This window comes from Osmia bicornis, chromosome 2, assembly GCF_907164935.1.
Source record: "Osmia bicornis bicornis chromosome 2, iOsmBic2.1, whole genome shotgun sequence".
NCBI classification, from domain to species: Eukaryota; Metazoa; Arthropoda; class Insecta; order Hymenoptera; family Megachilidae; genus Osmia; species Osmia bicornis.
The window spans coordinates 9,039,166-9,057,823 of record NC_060217.1 but is presented as its reverse complement, the minus strand read 5'-3'; the positions used below and the strand labels follow the sequence as shown (position 1 = coordinate 9,057,823).

At 30.4% G+C, this 18,658-nt stretch overlaps 5 protein-coding genes across 13 annotated transcripts; 3 read left to right on the top strand and 2 right to left on the bottom strand.

Annotated features, from left to right (window-relative positions):
* Positions 1-131: 131 nt before the first annotated feature.
* Positions 132-2,546, top strand: LOC114883029 (SET domain-containing protein SmydA-8-like). Of its 4 annotated transcripts, XM_029200326.2 has the most exons (7): positions 134-721; positions 794-1,162; positions 1,262-1,396; positions 1,501-1,687; positions 1,762-1,857; positions 1,924-2,021; positions 2,085-2,546. In XM_029200326.2, the coding sequence occupies exons 1-7, from the start codon at positions 224-226 to the stop codon at positions 2,190-2,192; spliced, it is 1,491 nt and encodes a 496-aa protein (XP_029056159.2). In that variant the 5' UTR covers positions 134-223; the 3' UTR covers positions 2,193-2,546. The 4 variants fall into 4 exon arrangements, with proteins under 4 accessions (XP_029056162.2, XP_029056161.2, XP_029056160.2 ...); XM_029200328.2 differs by lacking the exon at positions 1,924-2,021 and having other exon boundaries at positions 133-721; positions 2,085-2,172; XM_029200327.2 differs by lacking the exon at positions 2,085-2,546 and having other exon boundaries at positions 133-721; positions 1,762-1,856; positions 1,922-2,018.
* On the bottom strand, positions 2,533-7,935 carry LOC114883041 (zinc finger CCCH domain-containing protein 13-like). The gene is made up of 10 exons (XM_029200364.2): positions 7,479-7,935; positions 7,228-7,303; positions 6,710-7,110; positions 4,516-6,591; positions 4,136-4,444; positions 3,714-4,047; positions 3,472-3,638; positions 3,111-3,391; positions 2,917-3,034; positions 2,533-2,834 (listed from the first exon to the last, which is right to left on the bottom strand). Exons 1-10 carry the CDS (start codon positions 7,658-7,660, stop codon positions 2,726-2,728), a joined length of 4,053 nt encoding a protein of 1,350 aa, XP_029056197.1. The 5' UTR covers positions 7,661-7,935; the 3' UTR covers positions 2,533-2,725.
* Positions 7,936-7,965: 30 nt separating this feature from the next.
* LOC114883052 (PITH domain-containing protein GA19395) lies at positions 7,966-9,816 on the top strand. Of its 4 annotated transcripts, none has more exons than XM_029200404.1 (6): positions 7,966-8,053; positions 8,801-8,978; positions 9,073-9,116; positions 9,183-9,260; positions 9,329-9,433; positions 9,514-9,816. In XM_029200404.1, the coding sequence occupies exons 2-6, from the start codon at positions 8,808-8,810 to the stop codon at positions 9,722-9,724; spliced, it is 609 nt and encodes a 202-aa protein (XP_029056237.1). In that variant the 5' UTR covers positions 7,966-8,053; positions 8,801-8,807; the 3' UTR covers positions 9,725-9,816. The 4 variants fall into 4 exon arrangements, with proteins under 4 accessions (XP_029056237.1, XP_029056236.1, XP_029056233.1 ...); XM_029200403.2 differs by having other exon boundaries at positions 8,029-8,108; XM_029200400.2 differs by lacking the exon at positions 7,966-8,053 and adding an exon at positions 8,151-8,379.
* A 53-nt stretch (positions 9,817-9,869) lies between these two features.
* LOC114883046 (monocarboxylate transporter 12-B-like) lies at positions 9,870-15,007 on the top strand. The gene is made up of 9 exons (XM_029200390.2): positions 9,870-10,524; positions 12,538-12,657; positions 12,728-12,871; positions 13,131-13,399; positions 13,481-13,680; positions 13,974-14,214; positions 14,308-14,473; positions 14,561-14,761; positions 14,836-15,007. The coding sequence occupies exons 1-9, from the start codon at positions 10,275-10,277 to the stop codon at positions 15,003-15,005; spliced, it is 1,761 nt and encodes a 586-aa protein (XP_029056223.2). The 5' UTR covers positions 9,870-10,274; the 3' UTR covers positions 15,006-15,007.
* Positions 14,813-18,635, bottom strand: LOC114883026 (leucine-rich PPR motif-containing protein, mitochondrial). Of its 3 annotated transcripts, XR_003790514.2 has the most exons (12): positions 18,200-18,635; positions 18,003-18,139; positions 17,616-17,735; positions 17,258-17,528; positions 16,936-17,167; positions 16,662-16,853; positions 16,383-16,593; positions 16,064-16,279; positions 15,773-15,984; positions 15,586-15,699; positions 15,305-15,482; positions 14,814-14,898 (listed from the first exon to the last, which is right to left on the bottom strand). XR_003790514.2 is itself a non-coding variant. In XM_029200321.2 (11 exons), exons 1-11 carry the CDS (start codon positions 18,325-18,327, stop codon positions 14,896-14,898), a joined length of 1,836 nt encoding a protein of 611 aa, XP_029056154.2. In that variant the 5' UTR covers positions 18,328-18,635; the 3' UTR covers positions 14,813-14,895. The 3 variants fall into 3 exon arrangements, 2 of the variants coding, with proteins under 2 accessions (XP_029056154.2, XP_029056153.2); XM_029200321.2 differs by lacking the exon at positions 15,305-15,482 and having other exon boundaries at positions 14,813-14,898; XM_029200320.2 differs by lacking the exon at positions 14,814-14,898 and having other exon boundaries at positions 15,204-15,482.
* Between the last annotated feature and the right edge of the window lie 23 nt (positions 18,636-18,658).

The following is an 18,658-nucleotide window of genomic DNA, read 5'->3' as shown; positions in this document are numbered from 1 at the left end:
CATCAATCTTCATTTGCATACATATCATTAATTATATTAATCGATGCAGCAAAGATATGTATATATATAAATACAATTGTATTACATAATCTGAACATTTTCTTAATCTGTATATACACACATGATGAGAAGATGCTGTTTTCAGACTTCATTACGTTAGTCACCGTCGTCGAGAGTGTTCAGCTGCACTCAAGAGACTTGCTGAAGAAAATCATCGTACAGGATGAGTTTTCAAGATATCGTGGAACCGGAAAAGGTGGAAGAATTATTGGTATCTCATTTAAAAGAAAATAACATCGCATGCGAGGATCCACGACCGTGGACCGTTCGTTATTCGAATTTAGGTGGTCGTGGCATGTTCGCTACTCGAGATATAGCGCCGAACGAATTGATTTTCATCGATGCACCTATGGTGATCGGGCCAAGGTGCGTGGGCAAACATTTGCAAATGTGCGCGTGTTGTTACAAGAACGAGTGCCCTTTATTTCCATGCGATCGGGGCTGCGGTTTGCCGGTATGCTCGTCGCAATGCGAAAATTCACCGAAACATGTGAATTACGAATGCGAGTATTTGAGGTCATTGGTACCGACTTGTGGCACAGATTGGTCCTTGAATTTGTTACTGGCATTGATTCCGATTCGCGCTTTATTCATGACGGAACAGCAGCGTGAATGTTTGCGCGCTCTTCAATGCGATCAAACTATCACTTCTAATTACGAGGTACGGGAATATACACGCAATTATTTTTAATCATTCTCTTTATGAAACTAATCGATAAATTTCTTGGAAAAGATCGAACTACTTCTACGAACCGTGGAGAAATCTCCGAACGAAAAGGATATGGAATTAATGAAACGCGTTTGCGGAGCATTCAACTCGAATTCATTCGAAACAGTTAGCGTTCACGATAAGGATCGTTCGTCAAGTTTGCGCGGTCTTTATCCTTTAGGAGGGCTACAGAATCACAATTGCGTACCAAATACAAGACATCATTTTGACGGAAAGTATCGGCTGTATGTTAATGCCGCTCTTCCAATTGCCGCTGGAGAAGAAGTTACTATGTCTTACACGAATTTGTTCTGGGATACGACATTGAGAAGACAATTTTTAAGAATCACCAAACATTTTTCTTGTACGTGCAAGAGATGCAGCGATCCCACGGTATATCATTGTATTTGGATACCTGAATATTTGATAAACTTTTCAAATTAATAATTAAAATAAATCTTGTATGTTTTATGTTCTTTTAATTTATTTTAGGAATCTGGAACGAGATTAGGTGCACTTCTGTGCGCATTTGATGATTGTTCAGGAAATTTGTTACCTGCAGATCCTCTTAACATTGGAACTTCCTGGGTTTGTGATAGATGCAGGAAGACTATAAATAATCGACAGGTATTCAAATACTTAAGTTTTTAGAAATTAGTAGTTTGATAAAGGGTTTGGCTTTGGTAACTTTCTTTCAGTTGCAGGTACTTTGTTTTTTCCTTTTTTATTAGATATGTTCGATTCGTTCAGGTATTGCGGCCGTAACCGAAGAGATTCTGTACAAATCTCCACGACAGATTTTCAGGTTTATGCAAAAGGAACTCATGTGTATAATTCCTTTGAGTAATTATCTAATCGTAGACGTAAAGTTTCGAATTATATCGTATTACGGCAGGAGCGAAGGTATCGAGTGGGCAGGTATTTTGGTAATCTATAAATATACATTCGAGAATTATTAATACACGTGGTGAATTTTGGAAAATTATTATTAGATTTGACTGATATCGAGTTGGATACAAAATCAAAATACTGCCATGATTTACTTTGTATATTGGATGTTTTAAATTGCGGTGATTGCAAAAAAAAAGGTAAGTTAATATTCAAAATAGTATAGCTTATATTACCTTTGTATATAAATATAAAATATATTTCAGGGCTTATTTTGTATGAATTATATTGCTCAAACCTCGAAAAATTGAAACGGTTTCGACAACAAAATGCTGAGAAAGTACAATCAAATTTTTCTGTGGAGGTATATTTATATTATTTATTTGTTTACATTAATTTGATATATTTACATTATATATTTTTTCAGACTGATGAAAATCAACGTATACTAGAAAAAGCAATCGTTATTCTGCAAAATGATGTTGTTTCAGCTACTACTATTGAACATGATAAGAAATACTTTAACCAATTTTAAGTATTATTTAAAAAATAACAGAAAGGAAATGAATAGACAAATATTTATTGAAAATTATACCAAAAGTATAATTATGTGAGTGAACAAGTTTGTGTTAAAAAACATTTATTTAGAAAAATAATAGGTACTGTTATTTGTCGTTAGACAGAATTGAAGTATATAAATTTAGAAGGTTAATTTCATTAAATATAAAAACAAATACATATAAACATATATTCGTTAAGTATATAATTCATTACAATGTTTAATCGTCATGATTATAATTTTGATCAAGAAAGATGTATAAAGATTGAATAATATATAAAAAGACATTAGTTATGGAAAATTAAAAAACTAGGTGTTAAGAAAAACGTATCAATTTAATTTCTTTTTACAATTGCACCGCTAACAGCTAAGTTGGCTACAGCAAATATCTAAATAGCTGAGCCAGACTAGCCAGTAACAAATTGATGCACTTTTGTTCTATGCTGAACCGTGTAAATACGGTAGCAAAGTGCTATTTTGGAAGTCATTTACTATACACAGAAGCTTCTTCATACAACTTGTTGTAATAAACACTTTGCTTCTTCGTATAAAGATGTACAGGGTTTCAAAACTTCCAAATCATAATCTACGTCTTCGTCAATATTTACATTACTACTTCTACAACAAAATTATATACTGTTTTATATTGTATTATATTAAAAGGTTTTGAATGACAGTTAATTATTTAATAACTATTTACCTATACAGAAAATCATCCACCGTAGGCAGCATATCATTGTTTAGGTCATGTAATAAGCGATTCCGGGCAAGTGCTGTGTGCATAAATGCAACATCGTGAAGAAAAAATTCCGAATGATCTGCAAGTAAAAATATTGTTTAATTACACGAACTTGAAATAATTTCCTTGAAGCTGTAACAGATCAAACGAGGTACCGTCTTTTCCATATTTCTTTGTCAATTTTTTTATTATATCTTCTCCCGCATACTTTGCTGAAACACCGATTCTATGCAAAATTGCTTTGCATTGCCAACGATTTTCTGAACTTTGATTACACGATGTAGGTCTTCGAGGTTGCGTTTCTTTAACAAGACTCTCCCAATCAACTCCTAAAGCATCACCTAAACCTTTACCGCTTGTTTTTATATCTTCTTCTAATTCACCATCAGAGATTTCTTCGAAGTCCATAGTTTCCACATTTTCATCCTCCATGTTTCTATTAATATAATTATAGACAAACGTGTAATAAGAATACAACAGTGGCAAAAAAGTAAAAATAATTTTGTTAAAATATACCTAAACGACATTGGTTCAGCATTATCTTTTCCCTTTGTATTAAAAACTGTATCTTCAATAGGTTCTTTTGGAGATGATACTTCTGTTTCTTGAACTGTTGATTGGCCGTCTCGTTGAGGGATATCGGGAGTTTTCTTACTTGTCCGAGTTTTATTCGTATCGATGTCCTGTAAACATTACAAATATAGTTATGTGAAATTAATATTCACTAAAGAATATGATGGAAAACAAATAGAACGTACTGTAACGTCATCCATGTTTAATATATCATCTGGATCATCACTAATATCACTGAGATCACTTTCTGTATGAAGAGTTTGTAGAGACTCGTCTATACAAGAACGTTTCGGTTCAGTTGCAACGATTTCTTTCGTTTCAGATTTTTCTTTCGGTAATACTTTTTTTGGAAAAGTATCTGCAGATTTTTCTCGAGTTGTAGACAATTTACCTTCCGCAAGCTCCATTAACTTTTTATTAATAGGTTCTTCTTTCATACTACCATATAAAGATGCTTGTTTAGAACTATGAACTGTACATTCGTCTCTGGTTTCAGAATTATTATAAGTTCTTCTTTTACTAGAAAAAAGGGGTTAAAACAAACATCTTGTTAATATCATTTAAAATATTATAAATAAATGATAAATAATAATGAAATAGGACATACTTATGTGATGTAGATTCTCCTAATTCTATTTCCTTAGACCGATCATTTCGATAGTGACCACGAATATGTACGGATTGATTATCCCATTTTCGGCCGTCGTTCGATTTCCAATCTGATACAGAATTATCATATCGAGAACTCCAGTCATCATCATGCACTTCCGATCGAGGAAGACTGTCTCTACTGTCCCATAATGTTCTTACTCGCCACTCTCTTTCTTCCCAATCAACAGGTCCATAAGCTCGTTCTCTGTTATGTTCTACATCACGATGATGGCTATCCCAGTCATCGTTAGCAACATTCTCATCGCTAATGAAAGTAAAATTAAATTTAAACGTGACACACCGAATTATATTAATTATATATCACTGTCAACCTACCGAATTAATGTATTACTTCTTATTTTCTCTCCTGGATAGAGTGGATGTCTATGATGATGATGATGATGACGATGATCGTCAAAGGATGTTCTATCACCGCTTTGAACAACATATCTAGATTCCCGTGGCCTTTCCTCACGGATTCCACGTCTCTCATCAAACGGGCTATCGTATCTTCTTCCATCCACTGTTTTTCTTCTATCATCTTCGTGAACATGGTGATCACGGTAATCTAAATGCGAGGATGTCTCCTCTTGTTCCTCCCAATGTTCTGATAAACGTCCATAATTTCTATTGTAATTTCTATCGATTTCAATTGTACGTCTTGGACTACCCCCCTCTCGTCTTTCGATCAAACGATCAACTTTAGTCGGCGTAACGCGCGACTGATCGTGTTCAGACGTATGACCTCGGTCGTACCTAGTATTGAATCGTCTATGTCTTTCTCTATCATAGTGTCCGACATCTATCCTCTCAATTAAATTATCTCTTGACGTTGACAATGTAGCCGGTGCGGACGAAGATGACGAAGATGCTACAGAGGATTGAACGACAGGTAAGGAAGATGCTTGGGTTAATGGTGGTACGTTATGCACACCTTTATCAAGCAAAGAAACTCTGTCCAAAGATCTCTCCCGTGGAAAACGATCTCTAGGCGAGTTCATGCCAGTTTTACGAGTGGATGCCTCTTTATCTACAGTGTTTCTATCATATCGTTGAGATGCTCTGTCGCGATCGGAAAGCGTTTTTGTTTCAGATCGCTCCCTTTCTCTGTCACCTCTACGATCTCGGATACCATTCTTCTCAAAGGCACTATCCTTCACTACTATTCGCTCTTTATCACGGCTATAACGCGAATTCTTATCTGCTGTTAAACCTATCGTTGTTGAAACTAAAGATGGTATATCTCTGTCTCTAGTTTTTATTGGATCCTTTTCTCTTTCACGATCTCGGTCACGATCACGATCACGTTCACGATCTCGGTCACGATCGCGATCACGATCCCGATCCCGGTCACGGTCTCTATCGCGATCACGATCACGATCTCTATCTCTATCTCTCTCTCGATCGCGATCGCGTTCTCGGTCTCGATCACGATCACGATCCCTCTCTCGTGGTCGTTCGCGACAACGTTCCTGTAATTCTTCTTTGTCTTTATCACGAGTGTCTCGTTGATCCCGACCGAGTCTTGAATGTCCACGTTCGTCTCTAGTATGGTCTTTATCGCGTCGTTCTCTGCTCTTTTGTCTTGTTTTGTCACTTAAATAAGCTTTATCATCGCATTCTTTACCGATTCTTCTATGACTTTCTTCTTGATTCGATATCTGTCTGGCTTTATTATTTTGATCATTTTTTCTTATGTCTTCTCTGTCTTTAGTTTTGTCGCTCTTATGGTATTCGCGATCTTTCTTTTCGCTATCTCGAGATCTGTTTGTGGAAACTGGTCTATCTGGAAGTTTTGACGGCGTAAGCTCTCGTTTGGATTTTGATGATTTTTCAGGTGTACGACTGCGACGAGTTTTCGTCGAAATTGCATCCTTGGAGTGTTGATGTTTGGATTTCTCTGATGTTGGTGGTGTTCGAGAACGTATATCTTTATCTTTATATTTTAACTTCAATCTTTCTTCAATTTTTAACTTTTCCTCTATTGTACGATTTTTTTCTTTATCCTGTTCCTTAACTTTATCGAAAGGTTTGGTTTTAGTACCATCTTTAGATAATTCATCTACATCTCGGATTTTCTTATAATGTCTCTCCTCTTTATCTATATCTCTGCTTTTCGTTGCTTTCGGCGATTCGCTTCTATTTCTTTCCTTGACTTTATTAGATGTTCCATGATGAGGCAAAGATACCGAAGAACCTAATACTGCTGTTGCAGGTGTTGCTGGTGCAGACACTTGCACTGCTGGTGATCTTGTACGAGGAGTGGAAGAATGTTTTCTTGATGTTGAAGATGAACTGTACTTCTTTACTGATCTAGCAGTAATTTCCTTTTTTGCAGAACTACTTTCAAATTTACGTTTCTTCTTCACTGATGGCTTCTCATTTTTTGTTCCAAGCCTTTTCAATTTTAATCTGACAACATTATTTAGTTTTGATACAAGTTACAAATAAATTATACTTATAAACGAAAATTCATGGACATAACAATTATGCTTAATAATAATACCTAATAACATAAATCATAACTTACTTTCTTCTTCTTTCTTTATCTTCATCATAATCTGTAGAACCACTGTGATGTCGTTTAGATTTAATCTTTTTAACCTTTTTTCGTGAATCAGATGTTGAACTAGAAGATGAATCTTCGCTACTAGAGCTACTACTACTGCTAGATGTACTTGATGTATGAGAACTAGAGGAAGAAGTCATTGCCTTTTTCTTCTGTTTCACTTTGTCTTTTCCATGAACTTCTTTATCCTTCTTCATTTGTAGCTCTAATTCACGTTGTAACAGCTGTCTACGCCTTTCCAATACTTTCTCGTCTTCGTATTCAAGATCTGTTTGATTCCACTCTTCCAAATTTAAATCAGGACTATGCGATGCTTTTTTTACAATCTTAGAAGTAAGCCTTTTAAATGGATCCTCGATAAGCTACATATTAACAAACACATATGTAAATATCTATCTTCAAATGAAACAATAATACATTTTTAATATTGAACTACAATATTTTATTCTAAAAGTATAATAATATCTATATAAACTTACTCCTGTGGTACTTGCAATAGCATTATCCTTTTTGGCACGCTTGGATGGGCTTATTAATGTGTGAGTATTTGCATATCTAGTTGCAATATCAAGAAAACAAAAAGGTTGGTCAGTTCAACTTAAATGAGCGATAAGTCTTACGCTATTCTCTAAATAAGCTGACTTAATCATTTGTCAAAGTAAGAATGTAGAACATATATTTCATTTCTTTTTTTTTACAAAATATATATTCACTTTAAAATTATGCTTACTTGCAATTCTTTCCATACGAGCAACTGCCATTCAATGCCCAATTTCTGCAATAATCCGATGTATTTTGGCCGGCAGTAACTGCAGGTTTGGTCCCCAACCTTTCAAATACACTTGGTCGACGAGAGTCTGTATTACATTTCGTAGGGTCAACCGTTATCTTCCTTATGCTTGATTTTGACATATTATCACCATAAAACAATTATGTTTTCACAATGGAAGCACATAACTGCAGCATGCAAATATTCATTTGCTATGGAATCACCATTTAATATTAGTTGGGCATTTACAAACGTATATAAGCACAATTCTTAAAGAGTCGATGAAAAATTAAGAAACACGAATTGCTTCTTATATATCATATGATTATTTTTCTAGTAATCATCACAATTTTCCTAATTATGCTTATTTTGTTGTAAATACATATCTTAAAAGACTAACCCCAGACGTATCCTACTGGTATCCTACTAAATACATACGATTCATGTACTAAAATGTATGTACAGAAAACAATAGTGTTGGTACAGTGAAGTTATGAGCAAGTTTTACCAACCAACAATGAAAGATGCCATAAAAAGTGTGTTCAAATACTATTAATAATTTATTCAAATATTAAATTTTAAAAAGCACAGGTATATTATCTTTATTTCCTATTAATGATTATTAAGAGGTATAAAATATAGAACAATATAAACACTTGTGACTAACGAAATACATTTAGTATACCGGTAGAAACAACATTCAGAACACGGCTAAAATAGATGAACTTAAAATTCAAGTTATCTACACGAAGTTCTTTTAATATTTTATTATTAACACCAGTTGTGAAATTAACATAATATATTTGTAATTTACGTTTATATTATTCACAATTAATAGCATATAATAACCATAAACTTATAGGTAAGATATTCGAGTAAAAGTTATTCGTAATTCCGATTATCATTTACAGTACTTCAAACGTTTCTGTAACGTTGAGAAGTGAGTTTAATCTTGCATTTTTCTCATTTAACATTAAAATATTAATGTTCAGATGTAAGTTTTTTTAATGAAACACAATTCCTTTTTATATCAATCATTTTTTTGTTTACCCTAATAGTAGGAGGTAGAGTTAACCAGGAAAAATACCAAACACCTGTTTTACTATTTATAAATCCTTTGTACATTTAATAATACATTTTCTATTATATCGATTGTTATTATTATTGTTATTAAAGTATTTACTATGTATTTAGTATATTTTACTTTTGTATTATCATATTAGATAAATATAATATTTGTTTAATGTTTGACATGTATGATTACATTTCAAATTTTTGAGCAGATCTATAATGGCACATCAATGTGGTTGTGGAGCATCGCACGAAGAAGGAGAATTGGGAGTACAATATAATTTATATAAAAAAATTGATATAGAAAACATAGAGGTTTTAAATGAATGCGAAGAAGGCAGTGGAGCTGCTGTGTTTAAACCATGGGAAAACAGATTGGATAGAACCAAAGTAACTACTATATTTATTTATATTAATTAATAGAGGCATTTAAATAATATGTATGTTTATATAACATTGATATAATTAATCTTTTCTTTTTCAGTATGTTGAAAGTGATATGGATAATGAACTTCTATTTAATATTCCGTATGTTTTTCTATCTTAACATTTTGTTAATTAGAATAAATAAATATAATACTTTCTTCTCTTTAGTTTTACAGGGAATATAAAATTAAAAGGTCTTATCATTATTGGGGGAGAAGATGATTTACATCCAAATAAAGTTAAATTGTATGTGTTCCTAGTTAGTAATTTAAGCATATTTTAAATACATCATTTACTTATTTTTTTATGTATAGATATAAAAATCGGCCATATATGACATTTGATGATGCTGCTACAGCACCTGAACAAGAGTTTGAACTATGTGTAGATACATATGGAGTTCATGAATATGCTCCTAAGTATGTATATTTTAGTATTAAACACTGAACAAATTTGTTATAATATGAAAAGTTTGTTTACTGTTTATTTGACCTGATAGAGTGGTGAAATTTTCATCTGTACATCATTTGAGTCTGCATTTTACCGGCACCGAGGGAAGTGAGAAAATAAAAATTTATTACATTGGATTAAAAGGAGAATGGTCGCCTGGGCATCAACATGGCGTTACTATTTGTACTTATGAGTTACTTCCACAAATGAGTGATCATATGCGAGATAATCTTGAAGATATTGATAGAGCAATTAGCTGATTTAATAATAAGCAGCTGATACAACTACTATTTATCCTGTATTAGGAAGTCAAACGATTCTGGGAAGTAATAAATGTTTATATTTAAATGAATATTTTTACGTATTTGAACCTTTGAAAATATGTATTATTTATTTGATGAAAATTATTTGTAAAAATATTTAACAGTAATTAAATACGTAAAATTTAAAGCTTATAATGAAACTTCAACATTATATGCGATCAACGTATAATGAAACAGATAAGTTTCTAAAAAATTTCATTTTCCGATAATTTTCTTATTAATTTACTAAATATTATTATAATTTCTAATTTTTCTCTTTCTAGCGTTTTACATACCCTCAAGAAACCATACAACTAAAAAGAACTTGTATCATAAAAAGAAATGCAATGATTTTGTTTGAAAATCATAACTAACAACGTTTCCAGTTTTATGGTGAATAGCTTAATGCAGCAATTATGGCATGCCAGATTTTCTGTATGATCAAAATTAACGCATTCCTCGAGATCTTCTCGGATCTCCCCTTCTCTTCATCATTCCCTTCCACTATATGATCATCAACATGACGTTTCGATGCTTGTTATTGCGGGAAACATTCACTAAGTTCGACAATTGCAACTCCATGGCACACGCGACTGTTAGCTCCTCTGTTGAGACAAAACAGCAAGATGAAGAAAATGGAAATGAAAATGTCACCTGTAACTCAATGGACTGCCGGGGTACGTCAACTATCATGGAACCCCCAGATGGAGGATGGGGCTATTTTGTGGTTCTCGCATCCTTCTTAATTCATGTAATTGGTAAGTAACTAATTTTTTCTAAATTTATTGTATGTATTTCGTTTCATTCTTCATTATTTAAATGCTGCAAAAATCTTTTCTTACCCATTTCAAATTTTATTCTTATTTTTTAAATTAATATCACATGCTAATAAGTGTTGTAATTTTTGTCTCAATGAAGAGAACAATTTTTTTATTCATTTATGTTATATTTTATGACTTAAACAGCATATGATTATTTCTTACGCATAATCGAGTAAAATTCTACTTCATTCTAATTTACTTTTATACTTTTATATATACATGTATTTTTTTTAGAAGCTTTTTATCATCGTTGAGTTGTTACCATTTTGGTCACGTTTTGGACGTGTTAATTGGATGAATGATATCTCCGTTAATGTTGTACAAATAAAATATACTGTGATAAAGAGGAAAGAAAGAATTTCGTGAACGATACTGACCCTGCGATAAGAATAGTTTAATCTTCACAAAAAAGGAGCTTGTGAAACGTCATTAATCGTAATTCACGATTCGGATATTAGTAAATCCTTTTTGTTTAATCACATAACAATGGTATAGAAATCTTATTAAGTAACATTCATAAGGGATCAATTACATCTTGAATTTATTCAGATCTCTGATTACATTAATAAGAAATAGAGGAAGTGTGAATATTTAGTATCATGTACAGTATTGCAGTAAACAAAGATAAATTACATGCGATTGTTTCTTAATTTTTTTGTGTTAACTTCAAAGCATAGATTCGCAAACATTGACGTACAAAAAAGCAACGATATTTAGAAGAATATCAAGAAATTTTCCTTAAAAGATATGCTGATCTATAACATGTGTTCAACGTAACGCAACGTTTCAAAATCAGTATTACCAAACATAAATTAAGAAACACACATTGCATCAAATAAAATAATAAGGAAAAAGCATACGCATCAGCGTGTACATTATCATTCGAAGAACAAGAACGACCTTGCAGATATGCTTGAGTATGCATTTGCAGTTTCTTCCTGATTGTTGCTTTCTAAAAAAAAGCAAACGTGAATATTTTGAAGAAATTTTATTAAACAAATTTCGTTACAAAACAATTAATTTCTTGTTTAATATTCATGCATTATCACCACCATTGTTCACGTATGAAATTATCAATTTTAATTCAAATTTCTAATTACGCGTGGTTTCTAAACACCACCCGATTTGAAGAAATAAATTGAATTAAAAAGGAGCGATGGCCTTGGCATTACACAAATGATATATTTTATCTAAGTTTCCTTCTCTTTTTTATTTCCTATCTGTAGTACATGTATAAATAATATTCTTTCATCACGTGAGCGTTTCTTCTCATCATAGACTTCTGTATTAGGGTGCTGTACTCAGATATTGGCAGTATTTGTGTTGAGAAAATTATAAAGAAATTATCAGTATCAGTCTGATTGTGAGTCTAATAACAGATGTAAAAATGAGAAATACATTATATTTTCTAGTTCTCTGAATTTAACGAACACGATTTCACAATAAGACAATGCCCGCGATTAAGTCATATTATTGTTCAGTTATTGCACTTTGCTCGTGATTTACCATATATATAAAAATATATACACACGCGTACCGCAGTTCTAATTAATCATGACAGTAGCTTTGTGATATATCAAATCAGAACACGATACGAAAACTATATTTTGCATGCAATAACGATCTCAAGTTTTATTACTTATTTTAGGGTGTAATATGATTTGCTTGAAGAGTATGATATAAATGATAAATTAAAATGTTAAAGAATGCTCCATGTTTTCTTTTTATTTCCTGCATTTTATTATAAAACTATATTTATTGAATAATTAAAGATTATCTTAGCTCAAAGTAAATGTAGAACGATGGGAAAGTCAGTCCTCCCTTGGGAAAGTCAGGAAAAACCTGCCCCTACATCCTATCTTGGAATTTGTTTTTCTAATTTAATTATTGATTTTTCTAATGAATTGAAAATTCAATTCTTATTTAAATATTACTTTCATTTGATTTCAGCGGACGGCGTTACGTATTCCTTCGGAATTTTTTACTTAGAATTTTTGTATTATTTCGAGGAGGGAAAAGGTACCACCGCGTGGATTGCTTCGATATTAGTCGGGGTAACTTTATGTTCCGGTAAACATTTAATCTTTATTCATGATGTACACATAATATAACATTTGATGTAATAAATAATTTGTTAAAGGTCCAATATCGAGCTTGTTTGTAAATAAATACGGATGTCGAGTGGTGACCATTGTTGGCTCGATATTAGCGAGTGCATCCCTGTTTGCAAGTATGTGGGCTCAAAATGTTGTCACATTGTATTTTACAATTGGTATTGGAACAGGTAACGTGAAACATAACTTTATTTAATTGTTTTAGTTGTAATATCTTAGCAAGACTTAAGAAGAAAATAAAAATTTATAAAATACTGTGATAAATTAAAGTAATTCTTATTCTACTGAAAACTTCTGAAAGTTCTATGATTAGAGGGGTAAACCACCCCTAAACCTTGAAGGGGTTTTTTTTTACCCCTTAGAGATATTTTTCGGCAAATAAAAAGAAATGTGTATCGCTCATTTGTTATTCGTTACGTTTTTGTACAGGCCTAGGTTTCGGCTTAATCTATTTACCTGCAATCGTAAGTGTAACATGCTACTTTGAAAAATACCGTTCTCTTGCTACGGGCATTGCAGTATGTGGTTCTGGATTAGGCACATTAATTTTCGCCCCCTGTTTAAAGTACCTTATATCAGAATATGGATGGCGAGGAGCGATTATGATTTGCTCCGGAATTGTTTTGAATTGCATCGTTCTAGGAGCCCTTTTCAGGCCCCTCGAAACGAATAAACGAAAGAAGAAAAGTTCTCCAGAGGTATAGGATTCTTGTATGTATTATTATAAGAAGCTTAAGCGATAGAGAAAGCGATAATATTATATCGTGTTCAATTTTCAGAAATGTTCAAAGAATTTTTTGAGAAAACAAACTGAAGAATATCTAGAAACTTTACCCGGAGTGGAAAATAATATAAAGCTGTACAGCATTAGTTTTAAGAAAGAAAATAATACTGTTGATGTAAAAAGCCAGAGTCAACCTGTGTTAATTTCGAAAGATGTAATACATCAAGACAATTTGGAGAACATCCACAAAGAGCAGTCGGTACTTTTCCTATGTATTCAATTGACCCTTCCATATGTATATGAACAAATAGTCTTAAACATTGTATATAGTTCATTCTGATTTACTTTAATTTTTTTCCTTTACAAATGATTAAAAGTTTTATACCTTAAAATGTCGATCACATTTGTCAATACGAATTCGATGCAACTAAATTGTACTTTACAAATTTCGTTCCGAGTTCACTCGATTTCATTAAATATATGTATAATCAAAAAATAGAAACTTTATACTGTCTATAATTATACATATTATTTTGTTTTATTTGCAGTCTGAATTTTACCCAAAAATATAGTGGAGAAATGCTTCAAGTTTATGAATCCTCTACAAACTTTCCTAGTAAAGCAGAGCATATTAAATCAAACAATAGTAAAGTTCATAGTAAAAAACAGACAAATACACTTCAAGAGATATTAGATATATCTTTACTAAAGAATCCAGTATTTATTTTATTTATCTTCTCCAATTTCTGCACCAGTATTGGATTTTATGTACCATATGTGTACGTATTGGTACGTAAATACATATCTTTTTTTTTTCAGGCATAAATATCAGTTTCAAAAACTTTATAACTGCAAATAATCTGAACCTTAATATTTTTATAGCCTCAAGCTGAGGAACAAGGAATTGATAAAAACGATGCTAGTTACCTTCTTGCAGTAATTGGAATCGCCAATACCGTGGGTCGTATAATCTTAGGATACGTATCGGATAAACCGTGGGTCAATCGATTACTAATATATAATTTATGCCTTACAATATGTGGTGTTTGTAAGTAGTATTTTGTAGTTTATAAGTAGGATTCATTAAAACTAAGATTCCCATTGTTAACAGTATTTATGTTCTGTATTTTCACAGCAACAATGCTTAGTACGTTATGTACATCATTTATATCATTCACATTTTATTCTTCCATATTTGGATTCACATCTGGTGCCTATGTAGGTCTTACATCTGTAATTTTAGTAGATTTATTGGGATTAAATTACCTTACAAATGCTTTTGGCCAACTTCTATTATTTCAAGGTTTTGCATCATTTTTAGGACCACCCATTGCAGGTATATTTACTTCAAATTTCATAATAACTACAGCTAAAAACTGTTTAATTTTGTTGAAATTTATATTTCTTTAGGATGGTTATATGATGCGCTTCAGTCATATAATCCTGGCTTTTTTACTGCTGGTGGTATGATTACTGTAAGTGGATTAATATTATTTTTTATACCTTTTATTCAACAAAAATCAGAACGAAATGTAAGCAATCAAAGAGAGAAAAATACAATAAATAATGAATTTGTTTGATATCGCTCCGCAAATAATTTAATACTTGAATATATACTTTATTTTTTTAAACAAAATTATGCTTATTGGGCGTATTAGTAGTAGAGGTGTTAATTCTGTGTAAAACTTGGAAGAATATATTTTAAAGTTTAATTTTTTATTTGCAACATTAATTAGTATTATTTAAATGTATCAAACTAGTCACTCATAAAATATATGTTTATCAATTAATTGCTTAAATAAATTATCGTCTTCGAGTATTTATATTATTACGAATAGCATTAAATTATTATTCCTTTGGTGTATATAACAAAAGCTACCATTAGAACATTTATTTGTGCAGTTAAAAAATGACAGTCTCATTTGATGTATTGATGCAGGTAACTCGAAATATTATTACATTATTTTCTACTGGTTTGCATACACTTTATATTACTTCCAACATGTTATACAGACTTTAATTAATCCCATTAATAATTAATTAATCTGTACGTTTCGCTATAAAATAAATAGGAAAACATTAATTTATAACAAAAATACGTTGTATAATATATTATAAATTTATTTAATATCAAATTTGAATTAATGAATAAGTTTATACCGTTTTCTTTGAAGGTGTTCTATCATTTCCTTCATATTCCTTTAGAAAAATATTTATCATCTTTATTGTTGTATCTTTTAATTCAATACCATTACGTGTTAAACGATCAACTACCTGAAATAATGATAATAATAATAAAATACCACTAGAATATTAAAAATAGCTTTAATCATAAAGTTCATCATACCCTTTTTAACCATATTTTATTAAGTGGAAACTCGAGCATCATATCGCATAACTGTTTATCCATAGATACAAGTTCTAATTTTGCATTATTTGTATCTTCTAATAAGTTGTAACTGATATTTACAAAACTTTCTATATCATTTCTAAAAATTGTAGCATTCCTAAGATCATAAACAAGTTCCTTATAAAAATATAGACCTGGGTTATATTGTACTATAAAAAACAATAGTGTGAATTAATTTTGTATTTTATCTTATTTAATGTATTGTATATACATGTTACAAGTACTTACTGTATGATGCAGCATACCCTGTTTTATATTTTTTTAAACACAATAATACCCAAGCATTATTAAATACAGTTACATCTACTTTATATTTTTGTTTTAATAAATCTTTTGTGTGGCGTACACTTTTAAAGGAAGTTGGTAAAACGTAATCAGTAATTGTATGAATACAAGGAAATACATTAAACTCTTCAACCATAATTTGAAGAATATTTAAAATACCTAAAGGAAATATATATGTTTTTATTCATATTGAATAAAAATATTGATCATTATATTTATAATATTTAGATGACTTTTATATATTTGTTTATAAAATACGTACCATGATGATCATATTTAGTTGCCCTTCTGATTAAAAGTGGCCAAAAATAGTGTGGTTTTATTATATAATGAGATTTACATGCTCTCAGCAGAGAAAGAAATAAATGATCATCTTTTTGTAATGAATAATACAATGACAATGATACTGATTTCTTATACATTCCTGGATTAGATTTAAAACAATTACATATCTGAATCACTAAATCAGCTGCCTAAAAACATATATACCATGGAGAATAAGTTATATGACACCTAAAATATAAAAACTCTCTGTTCTTACCATACATCTATCAACTACATGTTTTATAATTATTTTCATAATATTTTCATACTGTGACCATTTATCAACTTTTAAAATCATGTGTAAAAATGCAGTTATAGCTATATTTGCTTGATTAATATTTATTAATTTCAGTATAATTTGAATTTCTTCATCAGACACATATAGTACTTTCTTTAAATACTGATACATCTAAAATAAAAAATTATCAATTTTGAATTTACATACCCAAACATAAATGTATACTGCTTGTAAAATTTTTATAAATTCTTACACTATTAATGTGTTCTATGTGATTATTTACAGCCAACACATAAATCACCTCCAAAATATTTGCATTAGTAAAATACATATTGTTTGAGTAACAAGTTTTAATTACTTCGTTTATTTTATCAATATTCTTTAATTTGGCATAAGTACACATAATAGCAGTATATGACTTTGAAGTTAGTTTTATATCTTTATTTGTCATATTATTTAAAAGTTTATTTACATATTCTATGTTCCTAAAAAATATACAAATTATTGAAATATTAATATATAGTACAAAAAATATATATCATTGCTATTAATGTTATTAACTACAATATATTTACCCTAATTGAGAAAATCCCATTAATAATGCATTAAAAATAGGTTCAAGTGAAGAAAATGGAAATCTACAGAAATGAGATTTCAAAAGTAGCAATGACTTATTAATATCTCCTTTCATACAATAATATTCAAAACATATCAGATGTGTAACACTATTTGGATCAATATTTTTATTTTTCATTTCCATTAATAAGTCAGAAAGAGAAATATCATAATTATTATCTACGTATAGCTTTAAAATTGCATTGTAATGTATTACTTCTAGCTGGAAATCTTTAAATACAAACCAAAAAACATATCTATTACATTATATTACATTATATTATATTACTAAATAAGGATATATTATTAGAAACATACTGCATATAGTTAAATTAATCCATAAAGATTTCATAATTTTCACTCTCTCTTGTGGGGTACAATCTTCTACATTATTACACCATCTAAGTAATGAAAATGCTTGATAACTAGTTAAAAGATCTAAAACAAAAATAAGGTTTTAATTAAATTATTGACATTTTCTATCTTCTTATTTTGGATATATATATTTAATTTTTAAATAACTTCAACTGCATTTTGTAAGCAGCTTATTAATAAAATACATTCTTTTTGCTTGTTACTAACTTAAATAATTTTACTATCATTAATCACAGAAAATAGTTCTGTACTTGCCACCAAATTTTAACATATATAATTTAAAGTAACAAAATATATAGAAATTATAATACACATCCATTCTATACATACATGGTGAGTGTATACGATTCACAATATCTTCAATTTCATTTTTTCTTATAGATTTGTATATTAATATATTTTTACTTATATTATGAAATTTCTCATCTATTGCGATTTTATTTTCATCGATAAGTTGTGATGTTGATCTAAAAGAATTAGTTATATTTTTAGATAATATTAAAATAAAAAGCATTCAAAAAACTAACCTCGTTAAAGTTAGTAGTTTAGCACACTGTTGAACTGCTAAACTTATTATTTTGTTGTTCTCATTCAATATTGCTACTTTCGGAAGATATCCAAAATAATTTACGCATCTCAACAAAATATTTGTCATGGTGGTTGAAAGATAGTAAATTCAATTTCACGTGTGTCGGTAGTTTATTTTCATCTCGTAACCTTTTCAACCATCTTTGTAAAAAGATGAATGAAGTGGATTTACAGGATGTTCCATGAAAATAAATCTACCTAAATTATGGATGAGTTTTGTTTTGATATAAAATGATAAGATATTTTAACATGAAACTCCTTAGTTTTTGAATCATTTTATATAGTTGTTAGATAATTCAATGTATAAATACATAGAAATCTTATAAGTAATTAACATAAAAAAACTAATTACAATATTATGTTGATATAAATTGTATTTACATAATTGTCTTAATACA